The sequence below is a fragment of the Myotis myotis genome, unplaced genomic scaffold (assembly GCF_014108235.1).
Source record: "Myotis myotis isolate mMyoMyo1 unplaced genomic scaffold, mMyoMyo1.p scaffold_m19_p_11, whole genome shotgun sequence".
In the NCBI taxonomy this organism is placed as follows: Eukaryota; Metazoa; Chordata; class Mammalia; order Chiroptera; family Vespertilionidae; genus Myotis; species Myotis myotis.
The window spans coordinates 25,840,327-25,857,240 of record NW_023416315.1 but is presented as its reverse complement, the minus strand read 5'-3'; the positions used below and the strand labels follow the sequence as shown (position 1 = coordinate 25,857,240).

The following is a 16,914-nucleotide window of genomic DNA, read 5'->3' as shown; positions in this document are numbered from 1 at the left end:
AAAGCATAATATGCTAATTAGACTGGACATCCTTCTGGATGAAACCAGGGCTGCGAGGGAAGCCCAGGTCCTGGGTGCCAGAGGGAAACTGGTGTTGGCAGCCAGGGGAAGGAAGGCCTACTCTTGCATGAATTTTATGCATTGGGCCTGTAGTTGTAATATAAGGCACAATGTATCAATGCACATAATACAGATATGACCAAATCGCAAAAGGAGGTGGTTATTTTCAGGTAGCAACAATGAGGTAATTGAATGAATGCCTTATTTACTGCACCACTGACATATTAAAGGGATTAATTTTAGTTATTATAATTACTAATTCAGCTAGCTAAAAATATTATGGGACTAAACAATAGAAAACTGGGCATACATAAACACTACAGATTTTTTTTAAAAGAGTGTTTGTTTGGCTCAGTGAATTTTCTTTGCTCACCTTGTTTCCCGAGTGCAGTGTGACATGAAGAACACAATGTGCTTTAGCTGGAAATTAACTGCTGTAATCAGATGTTACAGCATGATCAGAAAATAAGCTTTTTAAAGCATAGTTATGAAAGTGTAGTTAGTTATTTGTTGAGAAGAGAAACCACACATAACTTTGATGTAAATGAACGGATCATGCATTTAACACGGTGAGCCTCAGTTGTTTTTATTTCTTTTTTTGAATATGAATCTTATTATATAATTGTTAATTTCCATAAAATGCAAATGATTGATAGAGTATATTTTATTACTTTTCCTACACATATGTCAAAATAATGAAATGATATAAAGTCAGTGTGGTAATTAGAAAGATTTCCTATTTGGAGTTTTGACCATTGACTTCTAAAAAAGGAAGAGCATGCCTTCTTTCTCAGGCACTTAAAACTGACCCGTTAGGTCTTATTTCTTCATGAATAAACTTACTATTTCAAAGTGTTGGGGTTTTATTTCAGATGTTCGGGTAAGATTTAATTAGTACTTCTACTCTAGAGTTAAAATGCAGTTTCTCCATATTCTGTATAATGATCTCAATACATGAGGTTAACTCAAAACAAATGAGGTTCAGTCAAAACATCTCTATTACATTTGCATTGAAATGATAATTTATGTAAGTAATTTAGATCTTAAGACAAGCTAAGATTCTGAAGTGTCATCCAAAGGAAGATACATTATACTTAATATAATTATAATGATGAGTGGGTTTTCAAACTATTCTATTTTTTAATAACTTAATTTATATATGGCAGAACCTCTAAATTGCTTACATTTGGTGAACTAGAGAAGCCTTCTCCCTCAAACTACTCACAGGCACTATTGCATTCATTTTTCAAAGAGAAAACTAAGCATGTGATAGTTTAAAGTTTTCATCAATTACAATCAAACCAGTGGCAGAACAGAAATAAAATCCAATGTCCTAAAAAACTATGCATTGTCATGGAATTTTACATTCCTTCTTTTTTTCCATTTCTATAATTTTCATTAGCTTTACATCTAAGCCCAAATGAGACAAGCCATAAATTCAGTGATAAAATCTAAAGATACATAACCAGAAACTTCAGTTGGGGTGGAGGGGTGAAGAGGCAGCATGATTTTTCAGAAGCTGTTAAGGATATAAAGAATGCTTTATATCAGCTAAATGATAAAATTTCACATAGTCATGATATATTTGTTGATATTTTATTTCAGAATAATTAAGTTATAAAGAAGATGGCAGATTATGAAAAAGCTGAAGAGATGCAAGAAAATTGCCAGAGAAATAGGTAAGTTTTGCTCAAATCCTACATAAAAGTGTTCTACAACTTCATATACACCTTATCCTTTTCACAGCTGTAGCAAAAAATAATATAAATTTTTTCCAAAAATAACAATGCTATTTGCATTTTGCTGTGCTTCTACATAATCAGTGTTACAACTGGTTTAATAGTAATTTTAGCTACAGGATTTATTGAGTTAGCACTTCAGATATCACGTCTTCTGAATTTCTTGTAGCTTACCAGATACATAGAATTCCATTTTAGTTATCTATGGATCCTTCATTCCACTTGGTACATTTAATAAAATACTAAGTTTTGATTATTTTTTTTATTGAATGGATGTCTGTGTGTATGTGACTTACAAAATTTTTCTTCACCTATAATCCATTAATTTAGAGATTTAAAGTTGAAATGGTTTAAAATTTATTTCCACCTTTACCATAATAATTGGGTTAAATTTCAATGTATAAACTGTGAGCATCAGGTGGACACCTCTAGATTCTGTGGTTCATTAATGCAGGGCTGCAGTAGCCAGAAAGGAAGCTCCCACCATACCTGTACTCATCTTCACTTTCTTTTTAAAAAATTATTATCATTGCACAATCTTTATTTTTATTGAATTTATTGGGGTGACATTGGTTAATAAAATTATATAGGTGTACAAGTCTATAATATATCATCTGTATATTGTATTGTGTGTTCACCACCCTAAGTCAAATTTCCTTCTATTACCATTTACCCCCCTATACCCTCTTCTGCCTCCCCACACCTACCTTCCCCTCTGGTAATTACCATACTGCTGTCTGTGTCTATGAATATTTTGTGTTTGTATCTTTGTTGTTTTTTACTTCCTCCCTTCATCTTTTTCACCCAGCCCCACAACAATCCCCCAAACTCCTCAGAAAGCTGTCAGTTTATTCTGTATCTATGAGTCTTCACTTTCAACTCTGGTCTTTTAAAAGACTACCTAAGGCACACCCATCTAGCTCAGTCGCTAAAACATGAGGTTCTTAAAAGACTACCCAACCGCTCCTTTCAAGGCTTTCCATGAAGGCCGATAGAGACAGAAATGTTTTCCTGAAACAAAATTTATCAAAGAGAGCTTACTGGGTCTTAAACTTTAAAGTCTGTGTTTGGAGTTGGTGAAGGTCTTTATGATCTTAAAGCACTTTTTGTCATCTATGAGACATTGCAGAGAAAATTGGCCTGTATATAAGTAAATTAACCTCAGGTGGAATGGAATTAAGTGGCTTCTCATTTATTTTATAATAAAATAAAACAGAAAATAATAAGTATTGGTGAATATGTGAAGAAACCTTGTGCATGATTGGTAGGAATGTAAAATGGTGCAGTTGCTATGGAAAACAGTATGATGGTTCCTTAAGAAGTTAAAAATAGAATTGAAAGCAGAAATTGAAGTTATATTGTACAGCCATATTCATAGTAGCATTATTCACAGTAGCCAAAAAGCAGAAGTAACCCAAGTGCCCATTGATTAAGGAATGAATGAATTGGTTTAAAAAAAAATGTGGTATATACATACAATGGAGTAATATTCAGACATAAAAAGAAGGAGAATTCCAACATTTGCTACAACTTGAATGAACCCTAATGATATGCAAAGTGAAATAAGCCCATGAGAAAAGGACAAAATACTGTAGGATTCCACTTATATGAGGCTCCTAGAGATTCAAGAGACAAAAAGTAGAATGGGTCCACTGGTATGGCTCAGTGTTTGAGCATTGACCTATGCACCAGGAGATCCTCGTTCAATTCCTGGTCAGGGCACATGCCTGAGTTGATCGATGTTCCTCTCTCATGGATGTTTCTGTCTCCATTTCCCTTCCTATCTCTCTCAAATCAATAAAGACTTTTTTTAAAAAAAGTAGAATGGTGGTGGGCAGAAGCTGGCAGAGTTTCTGTTTTTCATGATTCATGGTATTCTGTGGATGGTTAGTGGTGATGGTAACACAACAATATGAATGTACTTGATACCCCTGAAAAGTACACTTAAAAAGAGTTGAGATGGTAAATTAAATGTTTATGTGTACTTTACCACAATAAAAAAATTCACTCCAGATGTATATCTTCAGTTGTTACTCTAATGTGGACTGCAAGTGACAACTTACTTTTCCAGGGATTATACTAAAAATCTTCGTATTATCTATGATTAAATTTGTTTTTAAAATTGCAGTGTTGGTATAATTTGCTACCCTGGGTAAAATTTGACTCTTCAGCACAATTATAACTAGAAAATGTTGCAAATTACATTCACATTGTAATGTTACCTTTTAAACATTTACTTTCCAGAAAACTGCAAGAACAACTGCCCAAAGTAAGAAACCAAGTTGTTGGACCTTTTGAGATAGTAAGTAACATCAGCTAGAAAGTATACATATAAGAAAATTTTAGGGAATTGTCAGTAGTGTATAGAATGTTTGTTTGATAGTTTACAACCCAACAGGTCCACAATAAGGCATGGAAAAAATCAACACAAGAACTAGACAGTAATTCCAATTTTGAGAGGAGGGAGTGTGTGCATGTGTGTATGTGTGATACATAAATGTTATCAGAGGATATTTCTGAGTGGTATCCTCTATAATAAAGGGCTAATATGCTAATTAGACCAAACAGCAGAACAACCATCCGGACGACCTTCCAGACGAAGCCAGGGCTGCGAGGGCCGACCGAGGCAGGTGGGGCTGCAAGGGCCAAGCCCCTTGCACAAATTTCGTGCATCGGGCCTCTAATGGAATTATAAATGACTTTTACTATTTTGTTTACATTTCAGTATTTTCCAGTGATATTGACAAAAGTTGCTTTTATTTTTAAAGTGGTATAAATCCTTTTTAAACAAAAAATAATTATCAAAATATTTTCTAAAGGTTATGTATGCATCAGAGTATGTTTCAGCACAATTCTTCAGCATTATGATTAAGGAAAATTTTCAGAAATGCATTCTCAAAACACCTCCTCCACTTAATCTAATCTCCAAATCAACCTATCAGATCAATATCACTAAAAATACACTTGAAACTACCTATTTTTTCAGAAGTCCATTTTTTAAAAAATCTGGGAAGTAGCAGAACATGAGAAACTTTATCAAGGAGATAACACACTACTCTGGGGATGGTGGAGGAGCAGATACCCTCTTATCTGTAGTAATGAGTACAAAGGTATGGCAGTTAATTCATAAATATTTATTAGTGCATGAATGAAAGGAAAAACATTAAATTTTTTCAGTTTCCACTTACAAAATATGTACTAAGTTCCTGTTATTCAAATCTAATTTTATTTCAATAACATTATACATTTTATCTTGACCTCTCTCAGTAAGATACATAATCCACATTTTCAAGTTCATGTTTTGGCTTTGGAATAATGTTATGGGGACTTGCTATAGAATAGAATGTGAAGCAATCAATATTTGCCTTTCAGTTATTTCTTTCTTCTAAACAGCTTTGCGAATTATTGTAGACCTTAATTTACAGAATAGATGTTGTCCTAAGTAGAAAAAAATCTGAGGACTTTAAAATAAGAATGAAGAATATAATTTATTACATTCGGTGAACTGACTTTTACTAGTTAAGTACTGTTCATTGCACTTAGTTTTCATTGCTATGATGTTGATAAGCCTAGGGAATTGAAGATCATTGTCCATCAATCAAGATATTGTCATTGCAGTCTTTTGAAATATCTCAATTTATTCCAGAATTAACCAAATGGAAGGAAGTTTCTGATTCATATCCACATCTGACCTGACTTGTGTCACAGGTCTACAATTTTTACTGATTTTGCTACTTTATATTTTTCAATATACATTGTAATTCCTTAGAATTGGTGGCTATTTTTTTTTTTTACTTTATAAATATTTTTCCATTGTTTTATTCTTTCATTTAGTCAATTAATTTATAAAATGACATTTACTTGATGGCAAAAACTGTATGTTGGGTTTGGGTTTTAATTTTTTACAGCAAAATGCTACCCTCTTTTATTTTCCTCAGTTTCGCTTTGCTGAGGGGCTGGACATCACACTCATGATCCTGGGATTACTGGCATCAGTGGTAAATGGAGCATGTCTTCCTGTAATGTCACTGATTTTAGGAGAAATGAGTGATAACCTTCTTAGTGGATGTCTACTCAAAAGCAACACAAGTGAGTACAGTATTTACTTTTCTATATTGCTGGAGACTCAGAGGTGTTAAAACAGTGAGCTCATTATACAGATTATTGTATTGTCATACAATATCTACATGGTATGTATTAAAGTCATTCATTTTTCTATATTGCCAGGGATTAAAGAACAAAAATCTATATTCATCAATATTTTTCAAAGAAACAGAACCAACAGGATGAGTGTGTGTTTGTATACATACATACACACATTATATGTGTGTGTGTGTGTGTGTATAGAGACAGAGATACACATATGCACACACACACACAGGATGTCCCCCAAAAATGTATACATACTTTGAATGATTACAAAATCAGTATTTATTAGCATACAGTTCATTTTCAAAATTTAAAAGAGTCTACAGAAATTAATAATTTTCTATCAATGCCTGTTTTCAAATTGATGACCATTCTGGTCCAGGCACTACTGATAACATGAAGCAATGTAATCAATTTATTCAGTATTTGTGCACCCTCAATTCATCAACCGTTGCTGGTTTTGTGCCATAAACTTTATCTTTTATGTATCCCCATAAAAAAAATGTCTAGTCAAATCAGTTAAACCTGATAAGGAGTGAAAATTAAGTGAGTTATCAGCTGCTAAAGTGTGCATACATTTTGGGGGACACCCTATCCTATCTAATAAAAGAGAAACATAGTAATTAGCCGTACCTCCGCTACCCTTCCCATTGGCTAATCAGCGAGATACGCAAATTAACTGCCAGCCAAGATGGCGGCCGGCAGCCAGGCAGCTTGAAGCGAACATGAGGCTTGCTTGCTTCAGTGACAGAGGACTCCAATGTTCCCCGCCTGCTGCTGCTGGCCTCTGAGCTTGCAGTTTGAAACATTGTTACAAATATAGAAGCTAAACAAAACCCCAGAAACCTGCTTTCAGCCAGCTGGGATCTCAGAGCTGGAGTTGAAACAGTGTTTCGATTCTAGAACCCAAACAAACCAGACACCTGCTTTCAGCAGCGGAGGCCTAAGAGCTGGAGCCAAGCCTTAGAACTAAAGCTGGCCCAGAATAAAAAAAAAAAAGAAAAAAGGGGCGGTTGGGAGCTTCAGTCACCCGCCAGCCTGAAAACAGCCCTCAGCCCCTCACCCAGACTGGCCAGGCACCCCAGTGGGGACTCCCCACCCTGAAGGGTGTGTGACCAGCTGCAAACAGCCATCATCCCCTCACCCAGGCTGGCCAGGCACCCCAGTGGGGACCCCCACCCTGATCCAGGACACCCTTCAGGGCAAACCAGCCGGCCCACACCCGTGCACCAGGCCTCTATCCTATACAGTAAAAGGGTAATATGCCTCCCAGCACCGGGATCAGCGGAGCCACGAGGCCTCCCGGCACCGGGATCAGCGTGACAGGGGGCAGCACCGAAACCCCCTGATCACCCTGCGGCTCTGTGTGTAACAGGGGGCAGGGCCACAACCTCCCTATCCGCCCTGCTCTGTTCATGACAGGGGAAGGCACCTCAACCCCCTGATTAGCCTTGCTCTGTGCCTGATAGGGGGGAGCTCCCCAACCCCCTGATCGCTCTGCGTCTCTGTGTGACAGGGTGCGGCACCCCAACCCCCTGATCGGCCCTGCTCTGTGTGTGACGGTGTGGAACTCCAACCCCGCCCCCTGCCCCCACGGGCCCTGCTCTGTGTGTGACGGGGTAGAGCCATAACTTCCACATCGGTCCTGCCCTGAGTGTGACAGGGTGCGGTGCCCCAACCCCCTGATCGACCCTGCTCTGTGTGTGACAGGGGGCAGTGCCCCAACTCCCCTATTGACCCTGCTCTGTGCGTGACAGGAGGGAGCTCCCCAACCCCCTGATGGGCCCTGCTCTGTGAGTGACAGGGGGGAGCTCCCCAACCCCCTGATCAACCCTGCTCTGTGCGTGACAGGGGGTGGCGCTGCAACCTCCCCATTGACCCTGCCTTGAGTTGAAGGGGCGGTGCCCCAACCCCCCAACAGGCCCTACCCTGAGTGTGACTGAGGGTGGCATCGCAACCTCCTGATCTGCCCTGCTCTGTGCATGACAGGGGGCAGCGCCCCAACTCCCCAATCAGCCCTGTTCTGAGCCCGACCAGGGGCTGCACCTAGGGATTGGGCCTGCCCTGTGCCACCCGGGAGCGGGCCTAAGCCAGCAGGTGGACATCCTCCGAGAGGTCCCAGACTGCAAGAGGACATAGGCTGAGCTGACCCCCCGAGTCCACAAATTTTTGTGCACCGGGCCTCTAGTGTGTGTGTGTGTGTGTGTGTGTGTATATACATATATATATATATATATATATATATATATATATATATGTATATATATATATATATGTATATATATATATATATATAGAGAGAGAGAGAGAGAGAGAGAGATGAGATTTTAAGGAATTGGTTCACTCAATAATGGAAGCTGGCAAGTCCAAAATCTTCAGGGTGGGCCTGCAGGCTAGAGACTCATGAGAGAACCAGTGTTGCAGTTCAAGTCCAATGGTCATCTATCTGCTCATCCTATATAATAAAAGCCTAATATGCTAAGTGTCCAGTCATCCAGTTGGCCGTTCAATCAAAGTGTAATGTGCTAATGATATGTTAAGGCCATTCAACTGCTCACTGTGATGTGCACTGACCACCAAGGGGCAGAGAGTCGACCAGTCACTATGACATGCACTGACCACCAGGGGGCAGATGCTCCGACCAGTAGGTTAGCTTGCTGCTGGGGTCTGGCCGATTGGGACTGAGCGAGACAGGCTGGACATGCCCTGGAACCCTCCTGAGTTCCCTCCCCAGCTGGCTAACCTCCCACGTCTCTCCCCAGCCCCGATTGTGCACTGGTGGGGTCCCTTGGCCTGGCCTCCATGCTCTCGCAATCTGGGACCCCTTGGGGGGATGTTGGAGAGCTGGTTTCAGCCCAATGGTGGAACGACCAGTTGCTATGATGCACACTGACCACCAGGGGGCAGACGCTCAACATAAGAGCTGGCCCCTGGTGGTCAGTGCGCTCCCACAGTGGGACACCACTCAGCCAAAAGCCAGGCTCACGGCTGGCAAGCGCAGTGGCAGTGGCAGGAGCCTCCCACCTTCACAGCAGCACTAAGGATGTCCAACTGCTGCCCATGGGGAGCAGGCATAAGCCATTGGTCAGACATCCCCCGAAAGCTCCCAGACTGCGAGAGGGTGCAGGCCGGGCTGAGGGACACCCTCCTCCTCAGTGCACGTGTTTTGTGCACCGGGCCTCTAGTGATATATAAAAATAATCTGAGACAGGGGGAAGGGGGTCTGGGGGGTGCGGGAAGAGACTGGACAAAATCGTACACCTATGGACAAGGACAGTGGGGACAGATAAGGGCGGGGGGGGGGGGGATAAGGTCTACACAGTTAATAATTTTTTGATATTTTAATGGGAACCAGGTGGAGGGGAGCTATGGGAAAAAGAGGAACAACTGTAATAATCTGAACAATAAGTATTTATTTTAAAAATTAAAAAATAAAAGGGAAAAAACAGTGTTGATTATGTCAGGATTTAATCAAAGGCTTGGGCCATTCCAGGCTATTTATCTGTAATTCAACCTTTAAAAAGAAAAAAAATCAAGAATGGCTAAATCTTTTAGAGGTCTATTTACAGTTTCATTAATAGTATATAGACATACATGGCACTATAGAAATACTATAGCAAAGAAGCCGAAAAGAACATGCAGAAAACTTATAGTACTAGAAACAAAATGCCTGAATAAAGATAGGAGGGGAATCTAGCAATCAGGTGTAGAAAAAGTGTTTTTGTGCTTCCTACAATTATAAATATCCTTCATGTATTGTTACCTTTGTAGCATCCTATTTTAGGGTCGTGTCCTTCAAGGTGACATTCTTTCGATGTAATTTCTATCAATTCTCCTATGCACCAATATAGTGAATATCCCCTTTTTTTAATCTGGTGGATATTATAAACATTAATAATTCCCTGATATGTTTTCCCCAAATTATACAGTAGGTAGTATCCTAATAGCTATTTATTATAACTAGGGTAAATGTCTCATTAAAACCTGACTTTCTTTTAGACATAAGCCTAGTTTTATACAGGGTACTTCCCTCTGTGCCCTATTTGACTTTAAATACTAATTATAGCCTCTTGTTTTCCACCTGAAGGCTAATCTTTCTAGTGTCCCAATCTTGTTTGAATGGAGTAAAGCCATTGCTTCTACCTCTGTCTTTGCATGTGATGATCTCCTGTCTACACAGTTAATAATTTTTTGATATTTTAATGATAGAAGCTAAATTAAGGATGTCATCCTGTTTGTTAAACAAAAGAAACAGCCAATTCACTGAGCAAATATTTCTATGTCTCTCTCTCTCTCAAAATGAGTGAATGAAGGAGAAAAGGAAGGAAAAACCACGAAACCTAAGGCAGTATCCTGGAGAGTATTTCTTCTGTTAGAGCGACTTGATAATTGATCACCTTACCAACTTTAGATAGCTAGGCTAGGCCAAACATAACTGATTGATATTGCTTGAATTTCAATTTTTGTTTTTGTTTAAGGTTTCTCCAGTTTTTCTGAGTTTCATTGTGGAATATACAGTAAACCTTCTAATATTGATTTTCTCGGGGATAATAGAGGAGGATTATTTGCTCCTACAAATGAAAATATAAATGTAGCTATAATTGATCAGGGACCCATTTTTGTGCCAACACTGAGCTTTTGTACATGCTACCTCTATTAATATAATCTCCAAAATTAGATGATGCCATTTTTATGTGATTCTGGATACCACTTCTAGAAATGTTTATTATTTTTATTAACTGTTAATCTCATTAAAACTTTATCCTAGGTTTTGATACTTCTGTGTCAATTCTGAAATTTGGAATAGCTGCTTTAAAATTGTTTCCTGCCATAACTTTATAAATAGAATGAGAGGAAAATGATTGTTTGCATATAAATAATGATCATAGACAAGCATTATTATATGTGAGATATTTTGGTTATGTAAGTGATGAAGAGTCATGATGTTTGTAATTCACTTTAAATTTTTATTATAGAGGTTTAAGAATATAATAATAGTAAATATTGACCACTGTTTTGTGCTGTTGGTGAAATCATGATCTTGGTATATTAATGTTTGATATCTTTTTTACCAGATGATAGAAATAAAAGTTTATATAGAAAGTTGTAACTCAAGGAGTATTTTAAATACTGTTTTATTATGTTGCTATCCTTGTTATACTCAACATATTTCAATGAACTTTATTTACATTTTTCCCATGACTACTGCTTCTAGAACTACTGCTTCTAGTTCTTGATTTTCTTGGACTTTCTAAATCATTCCTTGTGGTATCTCAAACTGAATTCTAAATGCATGTTCTCAGCAATAAAGGAGAGCTTTATTACTATTAATTACACAATTCTTGCCTGAAATCAAAGATGTCCTAAAGAATTCTTTCCAAGTATGAGTTTCATGGTTAATATCAACTCATAATTTTTCACATTGCATGAGCACTTCTTGAGACTAGAGGTAATTATTTCAAATTTTATGTTAAAGTCATTAAGTTTCTTTTCTTAAGAATGCACTATATTTGGTGTGGAGAGTATGGCCAATTATAAATTAATTGCTTTTATAATTTGAAAAACTTTTTTACAGCAAATTATCGGAACTGTACCCAGTCTCAAGACAAGCTGAATAAAGATATGATTGTGTAAGTCAAAAAGAAATGTTAATATCATGGACATTGCATGCTGCTTTATTCAATATTTATGAGGAGAACTGAAAAGTTTGATCATCAACATGACATATAAGGGATTAAAGCAAACATATCCTCTGATTTTGTTAGGCATATAAAATATTATTACATATTTTTTCTATTTGAAAGTTATGTAGGTTCATATGCTTTAAGTTTTATTTGACAAAATTACCATCAATAGAAAAGTTGTTTTAGTATTTGCATTTTTACACAAATTTTGCCTCCTAGAATGGAAGGTACATATCCTAGAGACTAAAGGACTTGTTTTTCCTTTTTTTAAATTATTTTTCTTAAACATCTTATAGAAAAAAATGCCACTTCTATAGAGTTTAAAAAACAAAAATAAGTGTGCAAAAAATAGTAAAAATAGTTGTAAAATGGTAAAATTGTATTGACTAATTTTAGAGACTATTTCAGATTATTATAGTTCTTTTTAGACTAAAAATTGTAAAGACTGAAATAAGTAACTTATAAGGACATTTTTTGTTAGTAGTTTTATGTATTAAACAGCATGCTTTCCTCTCTCACATACACGGTGTCCAAAAAATGTATATACACTTTGAATGATTATAAAGTCAGTGTTTATTAACATATAGTTCATTCTCAATATTTAAAAGAATCTACAGAAATGAATATTTTTTTTGTCAATGCCTGTTTTCAAACTGATGATCATTCTGGTCCAGGCACTGCTGATAACTCAACGCAATGGAATCGTAAACATCAAGAATCATTTTGTCTGTATTTGCAAGTCCTCAGTTCATCAACTGTTGCCATAAACCTTACCTTTTATGTATCCCCATAAAAAAAGCCTAGTGACACTTTAGGATAAATTTTCTTTGCTCAAAGCTTAGTCTGGTTTCATTCATTATTTCAAATCAGTTAAACCTGAAAAGGAATGAAAATTAAGTGAATTATCAGCTGTTAAAATGTGTTTACATTTTTGGGGGGCGGGGGAGACACACCATATTGAGTTTGTTAGTTAAAGAGACACTACTGTACAGGGTATATTCACTGGATTTCAGTAGTATCTCACTAAAACTATGAGTCCTTCCTATATAGACCAAGGTGATTTTTTTCATGTTTTCGCCCAAGGGTGAAGCCTCTATGTTGCACGATCCCAGGGGATACCTATCACATCACAGTGACACCCTCTAGGCCATCATTCCTTTTTTTAATTTTTAAAAACTTTTTTTAATGATTTTAGAGAGAGAGGAAGGGAGAGGGATAGAGAGATGGAAACATCAATGAGAGAGAAACTTCATCAATTGGCTGACTCCTCCACACCCCCTACTGGGGATTGAGTTTGAAACCCCTGGCTGACCAGGAATTAAGCCAGTGATATCTTGGTTCATGGGTCAATGCTCAACCACTGAGCCACACTGGCCTGGCATGGCTACATCCACTTTAGCTAGGCATGTTATCACTCTATCTCTGTCTCCATCTCTGGAATGCCAGTATAACTTTTTCAAATGAAAGTATTAAACAATTCTGAAAGGAGATATGTTTAAAAATACTAATTTCTGCCCTGGCCAAGGTGGCTCAGTTGATTGGAGCATTATCCTGTGCACCAAAAGTTTGTGGGTTTGATCCCCAGTCAGGGCACATACCTAGGGTGTGGGTTTGATCCTGGGTTAGGGACCTATGGAAGGCAAACAATCTATGTTTCTCTCTCTCTCTCTTTTTTCCTCCCTCTCTTCTTCCCTCCCTCCCTTTCCCTCTCTCTAAAATCAAGAAAACCTATCCTTGGAAGAGGATTTTAAAAAATACTAATTTCTGCTAATAATATAAGAGACATACTCTAGATTTCTTATTAGGGAAACCTAAATTTTTACATTTAGTGCACTTCATTTTTTCTCATGGCGGCTTAATTTTGATTATTTTATAGGTTTTAGCAAAAATTCTCTCAGTTGAGAAGCATCAATTAGACCGTCAAACCTCAGAGGGAAGGTAGGGGAGGGTGGGGGTAAGGGGGTGAGATCAACCAAAGGACTTGTATGCATACATATAAGCCTAACCAATGGACATAGACACCAGGGGGTGAGGGCATGAGTGGGGGATAAAGACACATGTAATACCTTAATCAATAAAGAAAAAATAAAATAAATTTTCTGTCAAATATTGTGATAGGATATATATATATATAATTTAAAAATTCCAATTTAATAAATTTTGGAAAAGCAAATGTAAAACGACTTGGGCTTATAAAACCAGAATTTGCAATTATCTCTGAATAGTCAAAGACAAATCATAAAACCATTTTGATTACAAATCCAAAGCAATTATAACTGTTACAGAACCACTTTTATTCCCCCAGTGAGATTACAGTTGTTAAATTGTAACCATTCCCACTGTTACTCACACTCCTTCAGCTCCTTCTCCTAAGACAGTGTTTTCACACCCAAGTCATATTGCACAGACCAGGCACATTTTTCCTTTCCCAAAGCTTAGCAAGATATCTCCTTTTGACTTAGACCAACAACTTCTATTTAAAAATAACTCCTCTTCCCCCAGTGCCTAAATCCACCCAAGTCTTCATCCTCCATAGGTTGTCTCCCCTTAGTCCCAGTTCCAGTAGGACAGGTCCTCCTCTAAAAGCATCAGTGAGGCCACACCAGTCACACATTGGCTCCTGCCTACACTAATGCCGACTGGGTTCCTAGTTGTCCAGCAACTTTATGCCCAAGAAAATTATTGTGTTCTCCTCTCTCTCTTCCTCATTTCTTGCCACTATTCTCCTGCCTTTTCATGACATCTATGACAACAAAATATCTGGTTATTCCTAGTCCTTCCTGTCTTGCACAACCCTTCATTGATAACCAAGAGACTGTAACTATCATTGCAATGCTGAAAATCTCTTGGTCTTTTCCCCTCTCAACCTGTATCTACCTCAATGAAACAGAGTCTCTTCTAAGAGTCAGGAGCCTTAAAGCAGTGACTCCTCTCTGCACACGCTCTGCCTCCTAACAGACCTACTTAATAAGAATCTGTAACTTTAAGATGTCCGCTGCTCTGTAAGATCTAGTCAGAACACCACAGCCTCTATCAATTGCAAGCCTGAGGGAAGATGCCAGGCACATCAATTCTCACCAGTCATTTTGGGTTGAATTAAATTAATATAGTACCACACTCTGCTCTTCACTACACTTCTTAACACACATATAACATCCACTTTAGTAGTTGGAGTCCAAAGCTCCTGAGAGCTCTCTTCCCCCTTCTTTCAGTATGCCTAGACACCATCCATTGGGCCGAGGAAGCCTGTGCAGGCCTTCTGAGGATCTCTGAGAACTAAGTATCTAACTGGTTCAGTGTTACCCACAACTAGTTATATTTTATGACCTCCGTATAGCATGTGTTGCAGCATCACTCCATTTGCAATCAGTGAAATTTATCAGGGATCTTTGTTCTCTTAAATCTGATTGTAAGTGCTAACCTCTAATTAGCATTAAAAATGCTCCACTTTTAGTATGTCTCTGCTAAATGCTCAATGTAGAAATGCTACTGAGAGAAAACATGGAAGATTTCTGTAAGAAAGGTACATGCTTTCCTTTCCAGCACAGCCAATGGGCTGAAGGCCTGTCTCTATTCTCCTCCCCAGTCTTTCAGCACAAATATGATAGGCTCTTTTTGGTTTGGGGGTGTAGTAAGTAGGTGTTGGGGGTTTTTTGGTATCAAGGGAAAAGTTGTTCTTGTGTCTCACTAACATTTCCAATCATCTTTTTTCAGGTTGACCTTATATTATGTTGGAATAGGAGTTACTGCCTTGGTTTTTGGCTACATGCAAATTTCCTTTTGGGTTATGACAGCAGCACGACAGACCAAGAGAATTCGAAAAGAGTTTTTTCATTCCATTTTGGCACAGGACATCAGCTGGTTTGACAGCTGTGACATCAGTGAACTGAACACTCGAATAACTGAGTAAGAGTATTCATGAATAGTATATCAACTTTGTTTTCATATCTGACATATAAACAACTTTGCTGCATTTATTTGTTTCAGTGACATCAACAAAATCAATGATGGTATTGGAGACAAGATTGCTCTGTTGTTTCAAAACCTGTCTACATTTTCTATTGGTCTGGTGATTGGCATGGTGAAGGGCTGGAAACTCACCCTAGTGACTCTGTCTACATCTCCTCTTATAATTGCTTCCGCAGCCATGTGTTCTAGGGTAGGTAAGATGGCTAATGTGGTGTTGACTAGAAGTGGGAATGTGAATGAGGTGTTTTACTGAGTTTGTCAGAAAGGCATTTCTGTTCATTTTTTATGTCTCAAATAGAAAGGGACATTATACATCAAAATTACTTTTGATTTTGTTTACAGTTAATCACCATTCTATCCTCAAGTTATTTGGCTATGGTGAGGCTGGTTTTAGTATCTTACTAACATTAAAAAATATTCATCTTCACTTAGTGGTCTAATGCAACTTCAGATGATAGCATGGATAAAGTATTGTGCCTGGATACATCAGATGCTGGGAGTGCCTTATCTGTTCTAAATTCCCAGATAAATGTGTTGCAGTTTATTTCACTAGAACAAAATGATAAAATCCTAAAACAGTAAATATTCAAATACTTTTTTATGTCAACCATTTAAAGTTTAAAATGTTAAGTCTCTAAATTATATTTAAAATGTTTGCTAATGCTATTTCTATGTACTATGTAAAGCTCTTTAAATTTTTAATAAATTATGTATGTGCATTTTAAATTATAGTTTTAGCACTGTTACACTGTGAGTATACCACAAGATATTAACCTACTTACAGCCAAATTTTGAAACCAGTGTTATTTGTGAAGTCTAAAAACAACCAATATATCCCTAATAGCTCTCTCCAAATCATGTTTTTGGCAATTCTACCAATGTACATACTCATCTCCTAGACTTGAGGCACAGTGTACTCTTACGGGATGGATAAAGTTTTTTAATATTTGCAAAGCTAATTCTTTATTATGAAAATCAACACCACAAAATTCACTGAGTGTATTTGCTAGCAATATACAAAGTGAACCACACAAGAATTTTTAGCAATGATAATATTTTGTGGTTGAATAACTCCTTAACAATAGATCCAAGTATTTACACAGCAAATCATTATTTAGTGTGACTTCGAGTGTTGACCTGGTAACCCTTGTCAAAATCTTATTGAAATTAGAGCCTCTCAGGAGAAAGATTACCCACAGTATGTTACTAAGATCAAATATTTAACTTAACTGCCCAGGGAAGTGATGTAGACAAGTTGTTTAAAAGGAACAGTAGTGGGGAATCTAAGTTCTGCTATTGTATTAACTGATTAT

General features: G+C 37.6%; 1 protein-coding gene across 1 annotated transcript in view; it reads left to right on the top strand.

Moving 5' to 3' along the window:
* The first annotated feature begins 1,686 nt into the window (after positions 1 to 1,686).
* The window catches only part of ABCB5 (ATP binding cassette subfamily B member 5), an 80,424-nt gene continuing 65,196 nt past the window's right edge, over positions 1,687 to 16,914 (top strand). Inside the window, exons 1-6 of the mRNA XM_036326993.1 lie at positions 1,687 to 1,739; positions 4,044 to 4,101; positions 5,738 to 5,888; positions 11,524 to 11,578; positions 15,347 to 15,538; positions 15,620 to 15,791. Coding sequence (XP_036182886.1) covers positions 1,687 to 1,739; positions 4,044 to 4,101; positions 5,738 to 5,888; positions 11,524 to 11,578; positions 15,347 to 15,538; positions 15,620 to 15,791 — 681 coding nt within the window. The remainder of the gene's footprint in view (positions 1,740 to 4,043; positions 4,102 to 5,737; positions 5,889 to 11,523; positions 11,579 to 15,346; positions 15,539 to 15,619; positions 15,792 to 16,914) is intronic.